Below are 14,918 nucleotides of genomic sequence, written 5' to 3' on the forward strand. Positions count from 1 at the left end.
CAGAATCCATCATGACATTTCATTGTGTTTCGCAATTCCGATTTAGAATTTCGTGAAAACGGAACCTTTTTTGAGATATGATCGAAAGTACATATATTCAAACACATTGTTTATCTACTATATGTTCTGACACATGATGTCTTTTTATTTCAACCCTAGAAATTAAATTCACATACTAGCGGGTGGAGAGAGTACTAATTCTATGGCAGGATATGAAAAAATACATTGAGAAAATGTGTCCGATGACATGACGTGAAGGAAGGGCTCAGTATATAGTGTGCACCCTAGAAGAGCATTTCTCGCTTAGTGACCACAACTCAAGGTCACAATATTTTGTATGTAGTTTTATCAAGATTTATTCCGCATCATCATGATTAAATGTGTTTCACCATACTTTGAACTTGTATTAGACGAGCCTGATAAATTTATCTACTAGCGAAAGTGTTCAAAATTTGTATCTACTTTGATGTTATCGTAGGGTTTCAAAATTCACCACGATGTTTCATTATGTGCAAGAATTCAAGTTTTTTTTCAAAACTGAACCTAGTTTTGGATTTTACTAAAACATTTCATTGAAAAAATGCATAGATAAACGAACCATTAATCAAATATATACTCTGACACATATGGTTCTTTTAAATCTAACTATAGAAAATAAATTCATGTAGCAATGCGCGGAGATAGTACTAATGGTATGATAGGATATGGAAGAAAAAAGTAGAACATAGAGAAAATATGCCGTCAAGGAAGGGCATGAATCATGAAGGCCATCATGCACGGTATCTAGAGGATCTTAGAGACGGAAAATATGGTCTAAATTAAGAGTACCAGAACATACATTCCCATATTGTTCGATCAGAACAACCACAAGACCAATATTAACGACAACGACAAGAGAGCTTCAAAGCAAGACCGATATGTAATATATTTTGACAATGTTTGAAAATCGACTTCTAAAACTTGTTCAAACTTTGAAAAGAATTATGAACCCTAGTGAAATATTGTTTCACTATGTTTCAAACTTGGTTCATCAGAGTTAGAAAATAGTTGGCAACTCTTAGAGTTCAAACAACAAAATATACTCGTAAAAAACAAGATAAGCAAACATCATTTCCGAGATTTAAATCCTAGGTGAAACCCGTAATTGTGTGATTGAAACCTTAGCGGCCACAACTCGTAGACACAATATTGTGTATCTAGTTTTAGCAAGATGTATTACGCATCGCCGTGTTTGAATGTGCTTCACCGTACTTCAAACTTGTAGGCGTGCTTGAAATTTTTATCAGATAGAGTTATAAAAATTTATATCTACTTTAATGTTGTCTCGTTGGGTTTTAAAATCCATCATGATATTTCATTGTGTTTCGCAATTCACAATTTGAATTTTGTCAAAAATAGAACCCGTTTTTGGTTTTTAAAAATACATGATCCAAAGAAGTACACATATTCAAATAAATTGTTTTCAAATATTCAAACAAATTGTTAACCCGATATATTGTGGTCCATTTGCATCTAACTCTAGAAATTAAATCCATGTACTGGTGGTAGAGTAATAAAGGTATGGCAGGATATTATGAGAAAAAAAGCAAAATATACAAGAAACAAAAAGATGTCATGAACACCACGAGAGAGTATCTTAGAGACGGTAAATATGGTCCACATTAAGAGTACCACGACACAGAAAACACATATTGTTCGATCATTATTACAGCGACAACACCGATTGATCGATGTTTAATTACGCTGTAAATTATTAGGTCGGCGCGCATGCACGCACGGACGGACGCAGGGAACGACCAGCTAGAAGCAGGTTTTTTTATTGGCCGGCGGGGACGACGAAGCTAGCGGCGGCGGCGGCTGGCAGGCTCCCTCTGCGCGTTGAAGTACATGGCGGCGACGGGGAGTCCCAGGTCGTGGCGCCCCGCGAAGGCGCGCGTGCTGAACCGCGCGCGCATCGCCGCGTCCGGGCCCGGGCCCGGCTCCTGCGCCGGCGCCGCCACTCGCGCCTTCTGCTGGTACACCACCAGCACGTAGCGGTGGATGCCCAGCGGTGGCTGCGGCGCCATGTACGGCACCACCTCCTGACCTGCAAGAACGGACGAACGCATTGATCATCTTCATTATTTATACCAAGCTGCTCCAAGCATGCTCAGCCATTAGCAACCGGCCGATCTATCTACACGTAACAGAGGATCAGGTTTAGTACGAGCAAGCAAAACCGGCCGATCTGCCGGCGGTTTGCTCCAACAAAAGCGCCATTGATCTGTGTCGTGTGGCCGTTTGTGGTGGCGAGGGTGACCGGGGCATGCCTCTCAGGTCGACACGCGCCGGGGGCGGCACAGAGGGAGTGGTGACCAGACAACGCTACGTGTACACTCTGTGGGACCCTGCGCGGCGCCACGTGTTGCATCGCGCGGCATGACAGGTACCCTGCGCCGGCTGGCACATAGTGCTACCACAGCGAAGCTGATCGATTTAAGTGGACTTTTCTCTTTAGGTGTGCTTAGAAATCAGCAAGTGCTGGCATCCGTATCGAAATAAACATTTTACTATGGTTTTTACCTTGAGAAGGATCTGATCCACCAGGTATGTTAACCACCAGCCTGGAAGAAACGTCAAAATTCATCAGCTCATAGACAAGATAGTAAATGTAGATGCTTACGAAGCTAAATTATACATTGGTAAGTAATGAAGAGCACTCCTAGTCAATTACCAGTGAAGCCACTCCTTCATGGTTGGCTCGCTGGGGCTCGGAGCGTCAGGGTCAGTCATAACCTGAAAACACACACGGCCAATCAAAGAATTTAGCAAGGCGCGAACTGCCATGGCATCTAGACGCGCGTGCACAAATAACGCAATCATACTGACCAGAGTGAAGAGGTCGCCGAGCCGGCCGGCGATCTGGACCATCGGCGCGGCGGCGGCGAGGGACGGCTTGATCTCGCAGCCGTTAGTCAGGTCCTTGGTCCCGAAGCGCACGGACAACGGCATGGTGGGCACGAACATGTCAACCACATCGCCGATCACTCTGCCTACCACGAGGGGGTCCACATGGGCTGCCATGGCCGGACGACGGCGAGCACCGGTCACGGAAGTAGCCAGCTAGCTCGATTCTCAGGACCTGTTCCTGCCTCTCTCTCTCTCTCACTCTGTTGTATGTCGAGTGTTGGTATGGAGGAGAAATAGTGAGGGAGTATTTATAAGTGGGGAGGTGGTGGAAACATGACATGGACGTCTCGATCTTGTTGTGATGATAAGCATGCGTGATGGTTAATTGTCATTCGTCTCAAGCCAGAGATTGTGTGTGTGTGATGTTTATGTGCTGGTTTTATTGTGTAATTACTGTGTGCGTGCTATATATGGCCATAGTTTTGTTGTCGTAATCGATCTACTTTGCGGGTTTTCTTCTAAAACCTTCTTTACTTTCTGTTTTAGGTTACCATAGTCGATAGCTTGTTTTCACGGAGAACTATATGGCGGAGAAAATAATGCCACTTTCCGATGGGCGCGACAAAATCTGGCGTGTCCGCGTGCTCTGGATCACTAGATGCATCACCACGTCGTAGCCAGTTTTTGTCCCCGCGCAGCCTCGACCTTGTCTGTTGATGGCTGTGATCGACTCACTACATCTTTTATGGGCTAGCCTCGGCCGCGTAATCACTGTCTGCTATATATGGCCCCTAGTTTTTGGTGTCATAACTTATCTATCTTGCGGAAAGTTCTCCAATACCATTTGCTTTCTGTTCTGCGGTGCAAGAGTCGATAGCTTGTTTTGAAGGAGAATTATGCCAACTGAACATGTTTTCTTTCGCGAGTGGACTCGACAAAATCTGGCGTGTGCGTGCTCTAGATGCACAACGTTTTTGCCAGCTTTTGTCCACGCGTAGATGCCAAGGCGTCCACCTCGTCCATTGATGGTTATGATCGAAGCTACGTCTTTGAAGGGCTAGCCTCGACCACCTAATTACTAATGCCCAGGCAGGGGGCGTGCCACCTGTCCTCTTTTGGCCCATGTGGCTCCCCTCGCGTGATTCTTTGGCCCACGGTTCTTCTCTTGTTGAAAAACTGATCAGGTATTTTCTTACGTCAAACCTTCATGGGTGAACATGGAGAACACCTTGAAGGAATCTACGGTGTCTACAAAGTTTAAGTGTATTAAGAAAATATAGGAAAAACCTTGATTTATGCAAACAAGCCAAACTCTACCACGCAAAATATTCATGTAGAAAATAGAAATTTCCAACACCATCTTTGTGTCATTTGCCAATACAATTCAAATGTTTTGACCCTTTGTGACTGCGCCTTTCATGTTGTAGACTTTGACAATGAGCAAGGAACGCTGGATTAGGGTTACGAGTCTATCCTCAACATGCTCACCTACGGCACATGAAGATGAAGGACACCATGTTATCTTTGTTATTTGTTGTGAACTCTGATATTGATCTAGCTTTGTCTTAGCAACTTGCAAAGTTTTATTATGTAATTTTTCTGGACCATGCGATGTAATAAAGAACTTTGTTACTTGGTATTTCATCTTAAACTGTGTGTACTAGCGATTGATCTAAGGACTAGCACAGTACAATACAGGGATCGGCACCCTACCGGGTGAGGTCACTACAATCTAATATGCTTCTTGACATATAAGTTAACCCATTATAAAAAGTGTAGTATGGTCCATTCATTTACTCCATGTGATTGGCAAGTTCTTAGCATAATTTTAATCCTTCACAAGTTGTTGCTACATGTAACATCCGAGGTTTTGAGGTTACAAAAGAGAGGAAACAAATGTGTGCATTTCATTCATGCATAGAAAATCCAGAAAATTTTCGCGCTTTTAAATAAAACTTATCACACTTATTGAAATTTCACTTGAGTTTATGGAATTGAAGTTGATCATCAAGTAAAAAGCTATAAACTTCAATTTCGATTTTGCTAAAACCTTGTTTTGAGGAGGTATGATTTGATCTATGGGTTGGATCAAAAGGAACTAGAATTATTACCACCACACATTAAGTAAAGATCAAACATCATATCCTCTAAGGGAATACAATATGGTATTTCTTGCAACAATATATAGATATTTGTTCCACTACAAATCAAAGAAACAAGAACATGGAGAAACCATTCTTGACTCACTATCCCATGTATTAAACAAATAAATGTTCCTACCATGAACCTCATGGTATCTCTTAAACTCAATTCTTGAATTCATGACAAGGAGATCAACACTAGTAGTGTTCCCTAGTTTCCACTTATTCTACTATTCTCTAGCCAAGTTAAGATACATCCAACCCTATAGAAGAAAGAGGTATGTATCTATTAGAGAAGCAATATCAACACTTGAGCTAAAACCCTACGACATAATCCATTTCATTGAGAAGTGGTGAGGTAACATAAGCACCACATCCTTGATATTGAGAAATAAATAATAAACTAATCCAAACTAAGCTAGCCAAGTGGAACCCAAGCCTATATACTAAGGAGATATGGTGAGCACATCATAAACCCTAGAGTAATCCTACCTATATAAGAGAGATCAAGCTAAAGTGTTACACTCAAGTTATTGAGCATGCACTTGATCTTGGGGATATGAGTCAACTCTTCTCAGTCAAACCTTTGGTAAGCCCAAAACCCCAATCATCATAATTTTGTTGTAAAAAGGGTGACATGAAGCAGGCCATGGTAGCCCACTAGCACCAGCCCATGAAGCAGCCCGGTGAAGCCCGACTCATCATACCCTTTTGCATGAAATAAACACGGTGGAGGGGATCGTCTTCCACCTATGGATCGTGCAAGCTCCTCGTTGTCGAGCTCTCTTCTCCCGCCCGCACTAGTATTCATGCTACCGACCTCCTCGACGTATAATACCCCTCGCACCGTGATACGTCTCCAACGTATCGATAATTTCTTATGTTCCATGCTACTTTATTGATGATACCTACATGTTTTATGCATACTTTATGTCATATTTATGCATTTTCCGGCACTAACCTATTAACAAGATGCCGAAGAGCCGATTCTTGTTTTACGCTGTTTTTGGTTTCAGAAATCCTAGTAAGGAAATATTCTCGGAATTGGACGAAATCAATGCCCGGGGGCCTATTTTTCCACGAAGCTTCCGGAAGTCCGAAGAGGAGACGAAGTGGGGCCACGAGGTGGCCACACAACGAGGGCGGCGCAGCCCAAGCCCTGGCCGCGCCGGCCTCTCGTGTGGGCCCCTCGTGACGCCCCTTGACCTGCCCTTCCGCCTACAAATAGCCTTCGTCGCGAAACCCCCGGTCACCGAGAGCCACGATACGGAAAACCTTCCAGAGACGCCGCCGCCGCCAATCCCATCTCGGGGGATTCGGGAGATCGCCTCCGGCACCCTGCCGGAGAGGGGAATCATCTCCCGGAGGACTCTACACCGCCATGGTCGCCTCCGGAGTGATGTGTGAGTAGTTCACCCCTGGACTATGGGTCCATAGTAGTAGCTAGATGGTTGTCGTCTCCTCATTGTGCTATCATTGTCGGATCTTGTGAGCTGCCTAACATGATCAAGATCATCTATCTGTAATACTCTATGTTGTGTTTGTTGGGATCCGATGGATGGTGAATGCTATGTTATGTTGATTATCAATCTATCATGTGTTGTTTATGATCTTGCATGCTCTCCGTTGCTAGTAGAGGCTATGGCCAAGTTTTTGCTTGTAACTCCAAGAGGGAGTATTTATGCTCGATAGTGGGTTCATGCCTCCATTAAATCTGGGACAGTGACAGAAAGTTCTAAGGTTGTGGATGTGTTGTTGCCACTAGGGATAAAACATCGATGCTATGTCTAAGGATGTAGTTGCCGGTTACATTACGCACCATACTTAATGCAATTGTCTGTTGTTTACAACTTAATACTGGAAGGGGTTCGGATGATAACCCTGAAGGTGGACTTTTTAGGCATAGATGCATGCTGGATAGCAGTCTATGTACTTTGTCGTAATGCCCAATTAAATCTCACAATACTCATCATATCATGTATGTGCATTGTCATGCCCTCATTATTTGTCAATTGCCCAACTGTAATTTGTTCACCCAACATGCTAATTCTTATGGGAGAGACACCTCTAGTGAACTGTGGACCCCGGTCCTATTCTTTACATCTGAAATACAATCTACTGCAATTGTTCTTTACTATTTTCTGCAAACATCATCATCCACACTATACATCTAATCCTTTGTTACAGCAAGCCGGTGAGATTGACAACCTCACTATTACGTTGGGGCAAAGTACTTTGGTTGTGTTGTGCAGGTTCCACGTTGGCGCCGGAATCCCTGGTGTTGCGCCGCACTACACTCCGCCGCCATCAACCTTCAACGTGCTTCTTGGCTCCTACTGGGTTCGATAAACCTTGGTTTCTTACTGAGGGAAAACTTGCCGCTGTACGCATCACACCTTCCTCTTGGGGTTCCCAACGGACGCGTATTGTACGCGTATCAAGCTCTTTTTCTGGCGCCGTTGCTGGGGAGATCAAGACACGCTGCAAGGGAAGTCTCCACTTCCAATCTCTTTACTTTGTTTTTGTCTTGCTTTATTTTACTTAGTACTTTGTTTGCTGCATTATATCAAAACACAAAAAAATTAGTTGCTATCTTTACTTTATTTACTGTCTTGTTTGCAATCTCCATATTAAAAACACAAAAAAATTAGTTACTTGCATTTACTTTATCTAGTTTGCTTTATTTACTTTTGCTAAAATGAGTAATCCTGAAGTTGAAGTTCGTTCGTTTAAGCAACAAGGGGGAGAATGTTTAAAAGATGCTTGGTATAGAATTAGTGATGCTCATAATAGGTGCACTAAGAAACACTCCACCACTATCCTACTCAGGAATTTTTATGTTGGTATCTCTAGCTGGAATAGGTATGTTCTTGATTGTCTCGCGGGAGGTAATTTCCTAGGCACTCCTGCTTTAGAAGCTAGTTGCATTATTGAGAGTCTATTTGGAATACCACCTGTTAATGAAGCTAAAACTGAAATCTCTCTTGAAGATGCCATGGAAAAGTTGGAAACCATAGAGCAAAACCTTCCAAGTATAGAGACTAAACTGGGAGAATTACTTAATAGCACTGATAAACTTGGCAAATCTCTAGGTGGAATTAGTGAGAGAATCGCCATCCTAGAAGCTTGTGCTACTCACGATAATCAAACCCAAAGAATTAGTGAACTTGAAGAAGCTATGGGAACCTTGGGTTCAACCTTTTCATCTATTAAGTTTAGAGAGAAAGCTTATGTGGGTAAGGAGCAAAAATTCATGTATGTCTCTAAGGTGCCTAAACCAAAAAAATATTATAGGCCTAAAATTGATAAAGCTCTTAATACCACTATAGAAAAAGGGGCATCTAAGATACCTAATGGGATAAATTATGAAAATGATGTTGATTCTCCATCTCTTGATAATACTTGATACACACTTTCTGCGCCTAGCTGAAAGGCGTTAAAGAAAAACGCTTATGGGAGACAACCCATGATTTTACAACAGTACTTTGTTTTATATTTGAGTCTTGGAAGTTGTTACTACTGTAGCAACCTCTCCTTATCTTAATTTTGTTGCATTGTTGTGCCAAGTAAAGTCTTTGATAGTAAGGTTCATACTAGATTTGGATTATCGTGCAGAAACAGATTTCTTGCTGTCACGAATCTGGGCCTAATCCTCTGTAGGTAATTCAGAAAATTATGCCAATTTACGTGAGCGATCCTCAGATATGTACGCAACTTTCATTCAATTTGAGCATTTTCATTTGAGCAAGTCTGGTGCCTCAATAAAATTCGTCTTTACAAACTGTTCTGTTTTGACAGATTCTGCCTTTTATTTCGCATTGCATGTTTTGCTATGCTTGATGGATTTCTTTGTTCCATTAACTTTCAGTAGCTTTGTGCAATGTCCAGAAGTGTTAAGAATGATTATGTCACCTCTGAACATGTGAATTTTGATTGTGCACTAACCCTCTAATGAGTTGTTTTGAGTTTGATGTGGAGGAAGTTTTCAAGGATCAAGAGAGGAGGATGATACAATATGATCAAGGAGAGTGAAAGCTCTAAGCTTGGGGATGCCCCGGTGGTTCATCCCTGCATATTTCAAGAAGACTCAAGCATCTAAGCTTGGGGATGCCCAAGGCATCCCCTTCTTCATCGACAACATTATCGAGGTTCCTCTAGTGAAACTATATTTTTATTCCATCACATCTTATGTACTTTGCTTGGAGCGTCTGTTTGTTTTTGTTTTTGTTTTGTTTGAATAATATGGATCCTAGCATTCATTGTGTGGGAGAGAGACACGCTCCGCTGTTGCATATGTACAAATATGTCCTTGGCTTTACTCATAATGTTCATGGCGAAGGATAATCTGCTTCGTTAATTGTTATATGGTTGGAAACGGAAAATGCTACATGTGGTAATTGGTAGAATGTCTTGGATAATTTGACACTTGGCAATTGTTATAGATCATGTTTAAGCTCTTGCATCATACACTTTGCACCTATTAGTGAAGAAATACATAGAGCTTGTTGAAATTTGGTTTGCATGATTGGTCTCTCTAAAGTCTAGATATTTTCTAGTAAAGGTTTGAGCAACAAGGATGACAGTGTAGAGTCTTATAATGCTTGCAATATGTTTTTATGTGAGTTTTGCTGTACCGGTTCATGCTTGTGTTTGCTTCAAATAACCTTGCTAGCCTAAGCCTTGTATTGAGAAGGATTACTTCTCGTGCATCCAAATCCTTGAGCCAATAACTATGCCATTTGTGTCCACCATACCTACCTACTACATGGTATTTTTCCGCCATTCCAAAGTAAATTGCTTGAGTTCTACCTTTAAATTTCCATCCTTTGCCTTTGCAATATATAGCTCATGGGACAAATAGCTTAAAAACTATTGTGGTATTGAATATGTACTTATGCACTTTATCTCTTATTAAGTTGCTTGCTGTGCGATAACCATGTTCCTGGGGACGCCATCAACTACTCTTTGTTGAATATCATGTGAGTTGCTATGCATGTTCGTCTTGTCTTAAGTAAGGGCGATTTACCATGAGTTGAATGGTTTGAGCATGCATACTGTTAGAGAAGAACATTGGAACGCTAACTAAAGCCATGATTCATGGTGGAAGTTTCAGTTTTGGACAACAATCCTCAATCTCTAATGAGAAAATTAATTGTTGTTGAATGCTTAAGCATTAAAGAGGAGTCCATTATCTGTTGTCTATGTTGTCCCGGTATGGATGTCTAAGTTGAGAATAATCAAAAGCGAGAAATCCAATGCGAGCTTTCTCCTTAGACCTTTGTACGGGCGGCATAGAGGTACCCCTTTGTGATACTTGGTTAAAACATATGTATTGCGGTGATAATCCAGGTAATCCGAGCTAATTAGGACAAGGTGCGGGCACTATTGGTATACTATGCATGAGGCTTGCAACTTGTAGGTTATAATTTACATAACACATATGCTTTATTACTACCGTTGACAAAAAAAATTCTTGTTTTCAAAATAAAAGCTCTAGCACAAATATAGCAATCGATGCTTCCCTCTTTGAAGGGCCTTTCTTCTACTTTTATGTTGAGTCAGTCTTCCTATTTCCTCCCACCTTAAGAAGCAAACACTTGTGTTAACTGTGCATTGATTCTTACATACTTGCATATTTGCATTCATCATATTACTTTATGTTGACAACTATCCATGAGATTTACATGTTACAAGTTGAAAGCAACCGCTAAACTTAATCTTCCTTTGTGTTGCTTCAATAGCTTTACTATGAATTTATTGCTTTATGAGTTAACTCTTATGCAAGACTTATTGATGCTTGTCTTGAAAGTACTATTCATGAAAAGTCGTTGCTATATGATTCAGTTGTTTACTCATTGTCTTTACCATTGTCTTGGATCGCTGCATTCATTAATATGCTTACAATAGTATTGATCAAGATTATGATGGCATGTCACTTCTGAAATTATCTTTGTTATCGTTTACCTACTCGGGACGAGTAGGAACTAAGCTTGGGGATGCTGATACGTCTCCAACGTATCGATAATTTCTTATGTTCCATGCTACTTTATTGATGATACCTACATGTTTTATGCATACTTTATGTCATATTTATGCATTTTCCGGCACTAACCTATTAACAAGATGCCGAAGAGCCAATTGCTGTTTTCTGCTGTTTTTGGTTTCAGAAATCCTAGTAAGGAAATATTCTCAGAATTGGGCGAAATCAATGCCCAGGGGCCTATTTTTCCACGAAGCTTCCAGAAGTCCGAAGAGGACACGAAGTGGGGCCACGAGGTGGCCACACAACAGGGCGGCGCGGCCCAAGCCCTGGCCGCGCCGGCCTATTGTGTGGGCCCCTCGTGATGCCCCTTGACCTGCCCTTCCGCCTACAAATAGCCTTCGTCGCGAAACCCCCGATGCGAGAGCCACGATACGGAAAACCTTCCGAGACGCCGCCGCCGCCAATCCCATCTCGGGGGATTCGGAAATCGCCTCCGGCACCCCGCCGGAGAGGGGAATCATCTCCCGGAGGACTCTACACTCGCCATGGTCGCCTCCGGAGTGATGTGTGAGTAGTTCACCCCTGGACTATGGGTCCATAGCAGTAGCTAGATGGTTGTCTTCTCCTCATTGTGCTATCATTGTCGGATCTTGTGAGCTGCCTAACATGATCAAGATCATCTATATGTAATACTCTATGTTGTGTTTGTTGGGATCCGATGGATAGTGAATGCTATGTTATGTTGATTATCAATCTATCATGTGTTGTTTATGATCTTGCATGCTCTCCGTTGCTAGTAAAGGCTCTGGCCAAGTTTTTGCTTGTAACTCCAAGAGGGAGTATTTATGCTCGATAGTGGGTTCATGCCTCCATTAAATCTGGGACAGTGACAGAAATTTCTAAGGTTGTGGATGTGTTGCTGCCACTAGGGATAAAACATCGATGCTATGTCTAAGGATGTAGTTGCCGGTTACATTACGCACCATACTTAATGCAATTGTCTGTTGTTTACAACTTAATACTGGAAGGGGTTCGGATGATAACCTGAAGGTGGACTTTTTAGGCATAGATGCATGCTGGATAGCGGTCTATGTACTTTGTCGTAATGCCCAATTAAATCTCACAATACTTATCATATCATGTATGTGCATTGTCATGCCCTCATTATTTGTCAATTGCCCAACTGTAATTTGTTCACCCAACATGCTAATTCTTATGGGAGAGACACCTCTAGTGAACTGTGGACCCCGGTCCTATTCTTTACATCTGAAATACAATCTATCGCAATTGTTCTTTACTGTTTTCTCGCAAACATCATCATCCACACTATACATCTAATCCTTTGTTACAGCAAGCCGGTGAGATTGACAACCTCACCGTTACGTTGGGGCAAAGTACTTTGGTTGTGTTGTGCGGGTTCCACGTTGGCGCCGGAATCCTCGGTGTTGCGCCGCACTACACTCCGCCGCCATCAACCTTCAACGTGCTTCTTGGCTCCTACTGGTTCGATAAACCTTGGTTTCTTACTGAGGGAAAACTTGCCGCTGTACGCATCACACCTTCCTCTTGGGGTTCCCAACGGACGCGTGCTGTAGGCGTATCACACCGCCGATGAACCCTAGCGCGCCACATCCCCTCTCTCTTTCTTCTTCGCCCAGACTCGTCGAAAACCTAGCCGTAGTAGCCTCCATGTCCGTTCATTTCTCGCCGCCCAGAGCTCCGACGAGTAGACTGGGAGCTTCGTCTCGCTGCCCTGACCCTCCTAGCCAAAGGAACCGGCCACGGTTGCCCAGAATCGATGCCCCGACATTTCTACTTCTTCGTTCGCCATCTCTGTTGACCGTCGCATCGTCGTCTGGTCGCCTCATTGCTGCTTGTGACGGTAAAGCACATGTCCGTTGGGAACCCCAAGAGGAAGGTATGATGCGTACAGCGGCAATTTTTCCCTCAGTAAAAACCAAGGTTATCGAACTAGTAGGATTCAAAAAGCACGTTGAAAGTTGATGGCGGCGGAGTGTAGTGCGGCGCAACACCAGGGATTCCAGCGCCAACGTGGAACCTGCACAACACAACCAAAGTACTTTGCCCCAACTTAACAGTGAGGTTGTCAATCTCACCGGCTTGCTGTAACAAAGGATTAAATGTATAGTATGGATGATGATGTTTGCAGAGAACAGTAGAACGAGTATTGCAGTAGATTGTATTCGATGTAAAAGAATGGACCGGGGTCCACAGTTCACTAGTGGTGTCTCTCCCATAAGAAATAGCATGTTGGGTGAACAAATTACAGTTGGGCAATTGACAAATAAAGATGGCATGACAATGCACATACATGTTATGATGAGTAGTGTGAGATTTAATTGGGCATTACGACAAATTACATAGACCGCTATCCAGCATGCATCTATGCCTAAAAAGTCCACCTTCAGGTTATCATCCGAACCCCTTCCAGTATTAAGTTGCAAACAACGAGACAATTGCATTAAGTATGGTGCGTAATGTAATCAACAAATACATCCTTAGACATAGCATTGATGTTTTATCCCTAGTGGCAACAGCACATCCACAACCTTAGAACTTTCTGTCACTGTCCCAGATTTAATGGAGGCATGAACCCACTATCGAGCATAAATACTCCCTCGAGGAGTTACAAGTAACGACTTGGCCAGAGCCTCTACTAATAACGGAGAGCATGCAAGATCACAAAGAACACATAGATGATAGATTGATAATCAACATAACATAGCATTCAATATTCATCAGATCCCAACAAACGCAACATGTAGCATTACAGATAGATGATCTTAATCATGTTAGGTAGCTCACAAGATCCAACAATGATAGCACAATGAGGAGAAGACGACCATCTAGCTACTGCTATGGACCCATAGTCCAGGGGTGAACTACTCACACATCAATTCGGAGGCGACCATGGCGGTGAAGAGTCCTCCGGGAGATGATTCCCCTCTCCGGCAGGGTGCCGGAGGCGATCTCCTGAATCCCCCGAGATGGGATTGGCGGCGGCGGTGTCTCTGGAAGGTTTTCCGTATCGTGGCTCTCGCATCGGAGTTATTATCGACGAAGGCTTCTTATAGACGGAGAGGTAGGTTTAGGGGCGACGCGAGGGGCCCACACAACAGGGCCGCGCGGCCAGGGGGTGGGCCGCGCTGCCCTGGCGTGTCGCTGCCTCGTCGCCCCACTTCGTTTCCCTTTCGGACTTCTGGAAGCTTCGTGGAAAAATAAGATCCTGTGCGTTGATTTCGTCCAATTCCGAGAATATTTCCTTACTAGGATTTCTGTAACCAAAAACAGCGAAAACAACGAATCGGCTCTTCGACATCTTGTTAATAGGTTAGTGCCGGAAAATGCATAAATATGACATAAAGTATGTATAAAACATGTGAGTATCATCAATAAAGTAGCATGGAACATAAGAAATTATAGATACGTTTGAGACGTATCAAGCATCCCCAAGCTTAGTTCCTGCTCGTCCTCGAGTAGGTAAATGATAACAAAGATAATTTCTTAAGTGACATGCTACCATAATCTTGATCAATACTATTGTAAGCACATGTAATGAATGCAGCGATCCAAAGAAATGGTAAAGACAATGGTTAAACAACTGAATCATATAGCAAAGACTTTTCATGAATAGTACTTTCAAGACAAGCATCAATAAGTCTTGCATAAGAGTTAACTCATAAAGCAATAAATTCATAGTAAAGGCATTGAAGCAACACAAAGGAAGATTAAGTTTCAGCGGTTGCTTTCAACTTGTAACATGTATATATCATGGATAGTTGTCAACATAAAGCAATATAACAAGTGCAATAGGTAAACATGTAAGAATCAATGCACACAATTAACACAAGTGTTTGCTTCTAAGATAGAAGGAAGTGGGTAAA

The 14,918-nt window shown here is 42.6% G+C and overlaps 1 protein-coding gene across 1 annotated transcript; it reads right to left on the bottom strand.

Annotated features, from left to right (window-relative positions):
- Positions 1–1,841: 1,841 nt before the first annotated feature.
- Positions 1,842–3,063, bottom strand: LOC124676616 (protein MOTHER of FT and TFL1 homolog 1-like). The gene is made up of 4 exons (XM_047212658.1): positions 2,869–3,063; positions 2,714–2,775; positions 2,563–2,603; positions 1,842–2,086 (listed from the first exon to the last, which is right to left on the bottom strand). The coding sequence occupies exons 1-4, from the start codon at positions 3,061–3,063 to the stop codon at positions 1,842–1,844; spliced, it is 543 nt and encodes a 180-aa protein (XP_047068614.1).
- Positions 3,064–14,918: the final 11,855 nt, after the last annotated feature.

This window comes from Lolium rigidum, chromosome 1, assembly GCF_022539505.1.
Source record: "Lolium rigidum isolate FL_2022 chromosome 1, APGP_CSIRO_Lrig_0.1, whole genome shotgun sequence".
In the NCBI taxonomy this organism is placed as follows: Eukaryota; Viridiplantae; Streptophyta; class Magnoliopsida; order Poales; family Poaceae; genus Lolium; species Lolium rigidum.

What these genes read in the sequence shown, in the direction of transcription:
- LOC124676616 (XM_047212658.1), bottom strand. Translation starts at nt 3,063, where the DNA reads ATGGCAGCCCATGTGGACCCCCTCGTGGTAGGCAGAGTGATCGGCGAT. An exon ending in TCGGCGACCTCTTCACTCTG is followed by an intron (nt 2,776 to 2,868) that starts GTCAGTATGATT and finishes GTGTGTTTTCAG; the next exon opens with GTTATGACTGACCCTGACGC. An exon ending in ATGAAGGAGTGGCTTCACTG is followed by an intron (nt 2,604 to 2,713) that starts GTAATTGACTAG and finishes CGTTTCTTCCAG; the next exon opens with GCTGGTGGTTAACATACCTG.